This window comes from Manis javanica, chromosome 1, assembly GCF_040802235.1.
Source record: "Manis javanica isolate MJ-LG chromosome 1, MJ_LKY, whole genome shotgun sequence".
Taxonomy (NCBI): Eukaryota; Metazoa; Chordata; class Mammalia; order Pholidota; family Manidae; genus Manis; species Manis javanica.
The window spans coordinates 2,976,957-2,989,081 of NC_133156.1; the positions used below are offsets into that span (position 1 = coordinate 2,976,957).

At 42.7% G+C, this 12,125-nt stretch overlaps 1 protein-coding gene across 1 annotated transcript in view; it reads right to left on the minus strand.

Moving 5' to 3' along the window:
* Positions 1-872: 872 nt before the first annotated feature.
* LOC140848888 (relaxin receptor 2-like) overlaps positions 873-12,125 on the minus strand; it is a 43,446-nt gene continuing 32,193 nt past the window's right edge. Inside the window, 6 exon segments of the mRNA XM_073233921.1 lie at positions 873-1,048; positions 1,051-1,131; positions 5,190-5,408; positions 8,336-8,746; positions 9,340-9,569; positions 12,031-12,102. Coding sequence (XP_073090022.1) covers positions 873-1,048; positions 1,051-1,131; positions 5,190-5,408; positions 8,336-8,746; positions 9,340-9,569; positions 12,031-12,102 — 1,189 coding nt within the window.

Genomic DNA, 12,125 nt, shown 5'->3' on the forward strand with positions numbered 1-12,125 from the left:
TTTACCAGAATAAGCAAATGGTCCCAATCAAACCACTATTCTTAAATCCTCTTTAACACCTCTTATTTGTGTGTTCTCTGAAGGCAGAACTTTCCAGCAATGACAGTTACACTTAAAATTACTTAAGAATATAGATCATATTAATATTTTCATAAAAATGTTTAAATGTAAATCTTGACAGTTTGTCCACTTTTCCTCTTGGGACTGCAAAGCAATATCCTGTTTGGAATCTCTGTTCTTCTGACATTAAGTAAAAGCCTAGAAGTCAAATGGTACTGGGTAGAGGTCCGTCTACCTCTCTGGTCATATGCCCGGTGTCGTAGCCTGTATGATGTTCTGCTTTCAAAGTTGCTACTCCCCCACCTCCATAGGGCTGGACTTAAGGTGGGTGAACATCTCAGAAATCCTGGGCTAGCAGTTCAGCAGGAAGCTACTGATTTAATTTGACATGGAAAAAGCAAAGAAAGCCATGTTCTTACGGCCACACTGGAATTGCATGCCATGAATGTCTTTATTTTATGGACAGTGCACCTCAGTTTAAAAGCAGAGCAAGCAGTGCCTACATGTGGGCTTTCCCTGGTAGGATGGGAGTGCTAACTAGCTAGAGACCAGCTGCACAACAGCCTCCTGTTAGTTGATTCACTAGTGCATTTCAAGGATGCAGGGTGAGAAGAACCCTCAGGTACAGTTCTCAGCACAGCTTGTAAGTAGTAAAGCTGCCGCCAGAATGCAGTCCCAGCAGGCATTCGGTTGTGCCCTCCTTGCAGAAAGCTTGGCCATTGGTAAAGCTGAAAGGCTTTGCAGATGTCATTGTCCAAGTGCTGTACTTTTTTATAGGTAGCCCACCAATGTCCAGTGAGGCAAAACCATTATTAGGAAATTGGTTTCCCCATACTATTGCCAAGGGCTATTTTGTTCAGAACCCCAAGTTTAAGTGAAGAGGAATCATCTGTCCACACAATGGACGTGGATAAACTCTTGTTTTTAGTTTTGAAAATTGATTTCCTTTGATGTTTGTGCAGTAGCTGTTTAAACTTGTCCTTGAAGAGCTGGTTGTGAGTGTGTAAAGGATGGGGTTCAAGGCACTGTTGACCAGCAGGAAGAAAACGACCACCCAGGAAGTGATTGTGCCTGGAGAAGGAAGCAGAGAATGAAAAGCAGAAATTGGCATTTTAAAGAGACACAAAAGGCACATGACCTTGTGTAGTCAGGGGTATTTTCGAGAAGGCTGCCTAGTTCCTTTAAGTTTTCTCTCACCTTATTGAATATTTATGGAAGCAATGAATTCAAGTTCCTACCATTTAACATCTCTGAATGTCAGTAACCACTTCATGGGTTGTTGTGAGGCCAACGGAGAGGAAATGTGTGAATGCATTTCACAAACGATAAATTGGTATGTAGTGGTATATTTGTTATTATTGTCTTTCCTTATAAAAAAATAAGAAAATGAGGGAATCATTCTTAACCAGTGGAACAGTGTTCAGGAAACTGCGGAGCTGGGTCAGATCTGACCTTGACCCTAACTGCAGCCCTGAAGGCCTTCTTGCCCCCCTCATATTCCAGGGATTCTCAGTAGACAGGACTCTGACAGTTTGAAGGGCAGAAAGGAAGGCATCTCCAAACTTAAGGAAGTCCTTTTATGTAGAGCCTCACAAATGCTAAAAGAATATTAAGGGAAAGATGCCACAAAATGTTCTTTGTGAGGATAAAATCTGGGATGATGCTGTACCTTCCAAATACATCATTTGCTTGGTTCGGAGGAAGTGGATTTCCCTGTTACATGCAGCTAAGACGCCTCTTAGCTATGTCACTGTGGGCAAACTGTCTCAGCTCCCTAGACCTCCCCTGCCTTCTGTGTGAAAGGGGGCCCCCGTAACTTACTGGATGGACATCAGGGGCCTGGGCCAGTGTCAGCTCTGCTGACATCCCTTTTCAGCATCAGTGCCTGAGGCTGATTCTCCACTCCACCCCCAGTAGGAGGCCTCCTCCCCCTTTTCAAAGAGCTCCAGATAGAAGCTGGATGGTGAGACCAGAGGTACTATGCCTCTCACTCTCTGTCATCCCCCCTGTAATTTTCTTACCCTGCAAACCCCATGACTTGTTCCTCTTTGCCCTCTTCCTTCCTTCCAACCTTTCTGGTTTTCCTCCTTTTTTCTGATTCTTCTCTGACTGCTCACCTGACCTGTCCCCCATCTCCTTTCTCTATGTCTACCCCTCTTTCTTCCCAACCCATCTCTCTTTATTGTCCCTATTTATTTATTTTTAACTGGAATGAATAGGGAAGAAAAAGATCTATATTTGGCATATCTTAGACTTATTAAAGTTTCATATTACTATATTATTTGACTTTAATTTTTAAAAAAGGAGAAACTAGGCACAGTTCATGACTGAAATAAAACAGGGTAAGTTGCTTTTTGCCTGTTGGGTCCACCAAGGAACCGGCTCAGGAAAGAGACTTCCCACTCAGTGTCATGGGGACACTCTCAGGACTCCCCTGAGATTGCAGGGCTAATGCTGGCTTATCTTTTTGGGCTGACCCCACTGCTGTCGGTGACATGAAGCCTCCACCAGAGTTCTTGGTGGGGACCAGAATGGGCGTAGGACAGTGGGTGCATTTCTGGCAACACCGTGAGAAGCCAGGCAAGGAAGAAGGGGCTTAGCCAGATGTGATGAAGATTTTTAGGTGCACTGAGGTGTTCAAGACAAACCTCAAAGTACACACTATAAACATAGAGAATGGCAGTGTGGTCTGATAATGTTTACACAAGACATTTTTTCTGATTCCAGTTCCCCACCATGATCTGAAATGTCTTAGTCTCACAGAGGATGATGACTGCTCTTGCTGCCATCAGATACCCTTGATCACCTACCATCTCCTGATTCTAAATCAGAGAATGTTGTGGGCTGAAAAGCATTCCCCCAAGTTCATATGTTGAAATCCTGCCCTCCCAGAACCTCAGAGTGTGATTATATTTGGAGATTGGGCCTTCAAAATTTTAAGTTGAGTCCATTAAGAAGGGCCTTCTTCCAATCTGATGGGTGTCCTTATAAGAATGGAAGTCTTGGATACACACAGAGACACTGAGTATGTGCACCAGAGAGGGGACCCCATGAGGACCCCGTGAGAAGGTGGCTACACTGAGGAGAAGCCAAGGAGAGAGGCCCCCACAGGAATCTGCCGACACCTTATCCTGGTGCAAGAAATGCATTTCTGCTGTGTAAGTCTACGGTATTTGTTATGACGGCCCCAGCAGACTAGCACAAGGAGAGAAACCCTTAAGGAGTTAACAGATTCAAAGAACATTAAAACTGGGAGGCATCTGAGAGACCATCTGAGAACAGCCTGGGTGAGATGAGGTGAGGTCCTAAGTTCCCCTCAGTGGCAAGGTCAGGACAGGAACCCAGGACTCCTGCCTCCCCCCAGTCCTTCTCCCACCACATGGGCTGCCTCTTCCACAGCCAGCTCTGTGGTGGAGAAGGGCACCGAAAGGTGTAGAAAGAGGAGCCAGGGAGGATGACACCCCACCAGCCCCATCTACCACTCTCAGACCAACTCAGCATCTTTACCTGAAAAGGCATATATTCAATAACATTATGTGGAAAGACAAACCAGACGCAGTCTCTCCTCTCCCGAAGCTTATAATCTGAAGGGGGCAATGAATACACTTAGAAAGTACTACTGATCTGAGGCAGTTCAAATGAAGCTAGTAAGTAAAGTGCAAACAGGATATAGCTGACATTTAAGCAACTGGATTGAATGGGAGAGGGGTGGAGAGAGGTCCGGAAGGGGGAGTGTTTGGGGTGAACCTTGAGGGATGAGAAGGGGTGTTTAGGAGGCTATTTACTGGTTGAAAGTACAATCCAGATGGAGGCAACAGCTTCGGCAAAGGTAGAACATCAAGGAAAGGCAGATTGAAAAAGGCCAATAATTCTAATGGGCCTGGATCACAGAATAAATGAGGGTCAGGTGGGAGGTGAGAAATATTTTAGTGCCAATCCCAGCATTTGGTCTTCACTCCATGAGGAATGGAGGCCAAAGGACATCTTGGTCCTTTTGAATTTGCAGGGTAGGATGTAGAAGTTGAGATGTCCAGGAAGCTGCAGTTGACTTGAGACTGTCCATTTAGGTTCCTCATCTGGGACATGAGCACTTAATTAACTCTTCTCTTCAGGGATCAGGGATCTCACACACATTCTCATGGCTTCTGCTCCCACCACCCAGGAAGGGCTTTGCAGTAGCTAACCCTTATCACCTCCTGGATCTCCACTTCTACATCTTCCATGGCTCTAGGTCCATCTCTGCCTTGTTATGAGACTAAGCTGACAGGTTAAGGGGATGCTGTGTGTCATTTTGCAGTGAGGCATTTGACAAGGCCTCCCATGACTTTGTGTACAAGCCAGAGTGGCATAAATTGTGACAGCTGTTACTTGTAAATTCATCATTCGTTTATAAGAGCTTCCGACATGTCAACCACATGCTTGATGCCAGGGTACCAAGACAAATAAGCACAATTTCTGCTCTGGTGGAACTCTCTCCAAAGAGATTTGCGATAGCCTGAAACAATGAGTTGAAGATGATCACAAACTCTGGTTCACAGGAAGGCAGCCGTGAGCTCTGGGTGGCCCCTAGATGGCTATGACTTCCAGGTCCCAGAAAGGGCGACCTGATAAATTTCTAACTAGTGTGAGGGTTTGCAAACATCCAGCACTCCACAGAGTGGAGCCCAGTGTGACAACCACAGGGCTAGGGCCAGACGCAGACTGGTGGTTCTTAACCAGAGGTGTATGTGTGCCTCAGGGTCACCTAGGCAAGTTTTCCACAACACCCATGTATATCCCTTTGTCCCTATAGGTTAAACTAAGAAGCTCAGGGTGGAACCTGCGCATGTTCATTTTGATATTTTATGTGTACAGTTGGTCAAGAACCATTATATGTCTCAGGTAGGAGCAAGACACTAAGAGTTAATGTTTTTCTAGCTCCTGTTTTTTGTTATTCTTGTCTGAATTGCACTCCTACCCAGTTGGTATCTTAGAATACTGATTATAAAGCATTGAGGGAAATAACTGGTTTTACTGAAGTTGTATGTATTTATGGAGCATTTACTATACATAAGTCATTGTATTTTGACCTTGCCAAACAAAGAGCATAAGAAGGCACAATGTACTGCGGAATAACCGAAGGGACTGACCTGGTATTTCCACCTGGAAGAGGGAAAGAATTTTAATGACAAACACAGGAATCCAGCAGATGGCATCAGAGAACACTATAAAAAAGAAGCGATTTGCAACGGCCACCTCTCTTCTAATGTGATTCTTCACATCCGAAGTTTGCAAGGCAGTTTTTTGAATGGAACCGAACATGATAGTATAGGAAAAGACGATGATGAGAAAAGCCAGCAAGTTCACACCTGTTGGGAAAAGTTCACACCTTTTAACATCTCAGGTGCATAAATCAACAGGAAAAACATTGTATTACTTAGGTGTTCAATATGGTGCCTCTTACGCTGTATTTCTAAGGAGCATTCTTTTGTATAAGCCCAGTGTTAATCAGCTAAAACCCTAAATCCAGGGCTCTGTGCTGGGAAAAGCAAAAGGAATTGAGCTTACCAGATCAAAAAGATACCTCAAATACAAAAATGTTTTATAAAGAATTATAGAACTCCAAGATTCAGAGCTAGGTATGTGTCATGAGGTAAATTTTAACTTTTTTGAAACAGGGAAAAAGCTATTTTTGTTTTTAGCTCTCTGCAAATTCAAACCTTAAGGGATTACTGTAATCATATATATATATGTAAATAAAATAAATATGACCCCATTCCTTTATCTTACAAATATGAATAAGATGATCTTGGAATATCAAGAAGATAATAGCCCCAGGAACAGTATTGCTGTTTTTTGGTCTTAAATAAAACTACTACATAAAACAAAAATACATTATTGTTTTTCTTCAGATTGCTTACTGTAACTTAAACTATTATAACCTGTTAGACATGTTTTAGAAAAAAAGACACAAGAAAGAAAACCTTTTAAATTTAACTATATGACTTCTTCAGGGTCAGATACGTTCAGAAGACTCTCACTTAACATCACCATCCTATTATGCTGACTTCTAAGTCACTTTGTTGTATTCCTACTACAATAAAAATCCCAGGAGTGATCATATAATTCTTCATTGTGAGCATAAAACTGGAACATACTTTCAAAGTTGTTAAAAAAAATGTTCATCTGAATCTAGACTCTGTGGAAGATGGGCAAAGTCTAAGATAAAATTCTACAGATTCACAGTGGTCTGCTGTTTTTATCCAAAACCTTCATATTCCACAGAATCTCATAGTAAAGTCACACTATAGAAGTTTATGAAATTGGTGTATCTTGGCCTCCTGTCAGGAAGTTTTATTAATAAATAAAAACAACTGTTAAGGAGAACCCTCTGGGACAAATTGTAAAAACAGACTTACAGAAAGGCTCAAAAGTGTATGTTCTGAAAACCCCACAGGAACATAAGGAGCTAACAACCAAGGAGCCTGAGGGTGGGGTGTATGGAAACTACTCTCCTCGCAGCTTTCCTCTAAATCTAATTCTATTCTCAAATAAATAATTTAAAACTGTGTTTTCTTATGTTCTTCAGGCAGAAAAAAGGGCTCCAGGAGTCATCATCCAGGTGAGCAGTGGGTATAGAGATGATGATGTGTGTGCACGGGGGGGGGGGTGCGTGGGTGCATGAGTGCACGTGTGTGTGCACATGTGTGTTTGCGTGCTGTAGCTCTTTGTCTGGAGCATATCCCCTCTTAGCCTCCTCCCTGCCCCTAACTGAGTTCCAGCTGCACCCAGTTTCTTTCGCCTTTCGTCTCGGCCTGTTCCTTGGCTTTGGGCCTTGAGATCCACTGTCTTTTCCTGGAAAGGACGTCACCTGGCTAGTGCCTCCTAACCCTTTGGGCTTCAGTTGGGAGTCATTTCTGTTGGGAAGCCTGTTGGGCCCTGCGATTTGGGGCTCCTAGAATGTCCTGCTCTCCTCCTTCGTGGTTTGGTCAGCCTGTGACGGAAGGATGTTGACTTGTCTTCATCTTCCTTTCTGGCTGTAGGTCTGTGAGGGCCCATCTGTTGTATCTCCAGTCCGCAAGGGAGTGCGTGGCCTATAGTAAGTGCTTATTAAATCCTTGTTGAATCAGTGAATGTAAAGGAGCATGTGTGTGTGTCTGTGAATGTGTCTGGCGTGCACCAATGCTGGGAACAGCTTACCATATCCTGGCATAACATATCTCTGAAAAATAACTAAAAAACAGGGTGGTATGTGAAGAGTATTATCAAAATGGCACCAAAAAAGTGTATTTTTCAGAGAGGGAGGGGAAGGAATCACTGGAGAAGTGATGGGGACTGTGGTTAGGACCATTCTCTGATTAGTTTAAACTTGATCTTGCAGTAGCAGGGAGTCATAGAAGGTCTCTGAACAGAGGCACCCAGTCTTTTTGGCACCCAAGTGGTGAGCAGATAAAGAAAAATAAGGCCCCCTACAGGCTAAAAGACCAATAAGAGCTGATGTAATAATTCCAGGCTGAGATTGTCAGGTTTCTAAGGAAGGTAATAGCAGTAGGTAGAGACTGGAAGAAATAGAAGACAGGCATATTTTGATGTAAAATATCTGAGGAAAAAGAAAGGGTTATAAAGCATATTGACCACTTAGCTGAGGGGAGTTGAAATGCTAAGAAACAGATGACATGAGAATGGCCTTAACTTGAAGCAGGAGAGATACCTGTTGGAAAATAAGAAATGTGTTTTTTTAACATTAAATGCCTGATCTTCTCATTCATCTGTTACAGAGAAGGTGGGGGCTTCTTTTCTAAAAAATTAGGAGAAATTAAGAAAACCTTGATCACTCTTACATTGCCAACTTTAGAACTACACTCACCAAGATAATAAATCTTCTTGGTGTTTCATATAGATAATCTCCTGCTAGTGAGTTTCCATAATTTCATCATTGTTATTTATCTAATTCATTCTAGGTTGTAAAACAGAATATGAGTTCGAATAACTTGGTAGGGTTACAGGACAAGGCGCTAAAATAGAATTCCTTCAGCTCATAGTCACTACGTGAAAAGCAGGGGTCTTAGAGATAATGGAAGATCAGCCAGAGATCCAGACAGTGTTTTTGTTCCCCCTACTGAATCTCTATAATAAGAAGTTTAATAAACATTTCCATACATATGCAGCAAGAACTTTTCTTTAGGAACTCACACAGTCTTGTGTACTTTCTGAGATAGACAAACATGCCTTTGCTGAACTTTCTGCTATTTCTACAGCAATTCATTTGTCCAGGAAATGAAAAAATGTAATTTACCTAGGAAAATGCCCAGAGAATATCCTTTGCTCCCGACGTCTTCTGTTTGGTCATAATAAAGGGGGAAACAGACTCCATTTTTTCCATAAAAGTTTCCAAAATAATCCTCATTCCAAAAGGGAATCACCGCTATTAAAAACCCCACGATCCAGATGCCCAAGAGGATGACCGAGGTCTGCCGTTTTCCAGGACGAAGGTTACTGAAGGGAAAGACAATGGCCAGGAACTTCTCCAGAGTCAAGTAGGTCAGCAAGAGCACGGAGACATTGGTGGACAGCAAGGCCAGGAACCCTATGAGGCAGCACTGCAAGCTCTCCTTCCACAGCAGTGTGTACTTCTGATACTGCCCACGGTATTTCATATGGGAAAAGCCAATGAAGAACAGATAGACGCCCATCAGGCAGTCCGCACCTGTTGGGGGATCAGTACAGAGTGTGTGGTTGCCCCGAATCTCTGGTGCTCCCACCTAGATCTACATCTTTCATCCTGTATTAAATAGACGTACATAAACACCTACAACTCTACCTGGAAAGCAACGGACTTCAAATAAATGTAATGTTTTTAAAGTACCACCTTGGATCTTTGTTTGATCATTTAAAAGAACAGTGGTGGTGGCGGGGGTGTAATTTTGTGAGGGGAGTTAGTTTTTAAACAGTAGATACATATTACACAGTTAATCAAGGGAAATATTTTCTGGGCTTGAGGAGCATTGGTGCTATTATAATTGAAGGTTAAACAAAGCTTAGTTTTATGACACATGACCGTCCTCTACATCCATCCTTGACTCATCGGTTCCTCGTGACCTCATTTCTAAGACATAACTGCTAGGGGTGGGTGCTCGATCACTGCAAACCTATGCAACAAAGAACAGAGTGGCCCAAGGGAACAGTGTCTTCATACTTAGAAAAATGAATTGCCCAGCATATATAATTCACATTAAATGCCATTGCTGAAGGCCAATATATGTCTAGTCACAGCTCACAGAAGATAGAAAACATACTTACAACAAAGGATTTTGATGGACATAGCGTGAGTCGTATTTTCAGCTTTAATGATAGATCTCATGCCAAAGATAAAAAGATTTCCAAGGTAGGTTATGAAAGCTATAACCCAGACAAATATTCTGAGGATATTGTTAGCCAAGAGGTCCTCAAATGAAGAAATGCCGTCAGTCAAGGGCATACATATTCGGACATGGGGAGCATAGGAGCAGTATCGAAAGTTTTTAAAATAACTAAAGTCAAAGGGAAAAAAAAGAGTCACTTTACATGCAATGACACAATGAGCAGCTGCAATCCCATGAGCTCCGTTAGGTGTGTGACTTCACTAGGTCTGTTTGTGTTTGTTTAGTAGTGATAATGTAACTATAGAGCTCTTTATTCAATACTACTCTACCCTGGGTAATGTTCTCGTTTTAAAAATGAAGAACCGAAAAGACAAATGAATTCGGTGTCTTGTCAGAGGCGAGTCAGGGGAAGACATGAGATTGGAAGTGTCTGGGACCCTGTATTTTCCCCCGCATCATATTGGACTCTTCTCTAGGGTTTTATAAAAAGGAGATTGCTACTGCTAAATTCATCTTTACCAACAGTCAGGCTTTTGTGTTCGGGGTGTATGGGACTCAGAGTAACTCATTAGGAGCATTCCTACATTGCACCTAGTTTTAAATAGACTCACTTAAGCCGGGCCTCCTTTTCCCTGACATGGGCAGGAAGGGAGGGTCTCTGCCACTAGGAAAATTCAGTCTCACTGGAGCTGGGAGGAGAAGCAGCGGCCTTAAAACAGATTTCTGATCAGGGCCTGGAAGGACTTAAAATAATGTCTAGAGGGAAAGGTAGGTTTACGTGTGATCACTGTATTTATGACGTAGGTGTGCGCAGTCTCGAGGTGTTTGAACTGGGAAGTCATTTGGTTTATTGATAGTCCCCAAATATCTGTGTTTAGGATTTTCTCCCATAAAACTCATTCTATGAATTTTTTTTCACCATGTTTTCAAGTTCATTTCTCTCCATCTTTTTTTCTGTCATCTCCCCATTCAGTTTCTGGACCAGCAAGTTAGACAAAGCTTTATCTGACTCTGGCGGGACTGGCCCCTGAGGCCTCACTGCCTCCCTTCCTCACTCTCTCCACCCAGACATGCTGACCGTCTAATTCTCAAGCAGGCCAGTTTCATCCCCTGCCCAGGGCAGCTCTTGGGCTGCTCCTTCTGCCTGGAAGGTTCTTCCCCCAGATATGGGCAGGGCTGCCTTCTCCCTCCCTCCAGGTCAGCTCAAATGTCACGTCTCTCTGATACCCCTTCGTCTTGCTTTACTTTTCCTCACCGAATTTACGAACTTTTTGAGCATTGACTTCTTTACTCTGAATGGCAACTCCATGGGGCAGCCACTCGTGTCTCCTGCTCAGCCCCGTGTTCTCAGATCCAGCACAGAGCCTGACCCCTGGGAAGTCCTTAGTACTCAGCAAATACTTAGGTGAACAAAGGAATGATGGGTAATGTGGTTCTGGGCATGTCAGGTAGAGAACCAGGAGACAATCCCTGACCTTAAGTAACTTCCTGTCTAGAGTTCTGATATCATTTGTGCTATTAAATGCATTTGACATATAATTCTTTTGCTTTCCTCTTCCCTGGAGCCTCCTGGTTCTTTCAGGGTTCCACTGTGTCCACTATGTTCAGAGAGAGCCAGCCAGCATCTCTCAGAGACACAACCTCTCCTCCCACTGTGGCTATGGCGCTGGTTGGAAGGTGTAACCAACTGACACATTTTATGCCAATCATTGGTCCTTCTTGACCTCATCCTCAAGTTTACATGTTAAAGCAGTAGCTTCTCCATCAAATTCTGAAGAGGTTGCATTTCTCTATTTTAAAACGACCTCACATTCTGAGTGCAACAAGGACATGACACCTTCCTTAACTATCTTCTGGTGCCACAGAAAGAGGTATGGTGAAAACCACGTAGTGTACATCAAATGCTTGTCTTATAGCAATCCACCTGCTGCACAGATATAAACAAAATGTTCTCCCAAAAGAGCACCTTGGCACCAACCATTTCATCCACTGGCTGCACCCAACTTGTAATCTTAGATCAGAATCCTCCCTATTGTTGTGGATAACAAGGGTTAACTTTTGAGATTATGAACACAGAGATTATGCAGTTGATAAAGAAATGATCATGTCATAAGCACATATATTAACACAACTTCCATAGTGCACTTTAGCCAAATCTAGTAAAGTGACTTATCAAAAACTATGATAAAGATTAATTACCTCAATTTTGCAGTACACTTAGTAACAGTAACACCTGAAATTTATTATAGCACCTTTCTTCCTAGGAACTCAAACCATAGAGCAGCCGACTGCTCATTCATGTGAGGTGAATTAATGATTCCAGGCCTCCTGAATACCATTTAGCCAGCGACTACATCTCATGTAATATGTGGCACTCTGGTACCCTGATCTCTTAGTGGGCCTCAATTGGATAAACAGCGTGTTTCCAGAGAGAACTGTCATTCATGTCAGCACATCACAATATTGAACTCTATTTGAACAGGGACCAAAGGTGACAAAATTAAAAAGTTCTCAATAAAAAGACTTTTCTTGCATAAAAACACATTGCAGTGATACATTAGACAGTTTACACTAAAACCTAGGTAACATTGCATCATACTTTCTTCTCCATTTTTTCATGCATACATACATGTGAGAAAGATTCTTCATGGGCAGAAACATTTGTGTATTTATATTTGGAATCTCTATCCCTTCCAGGTCTCTGGAAAATACGCACAATAGGTT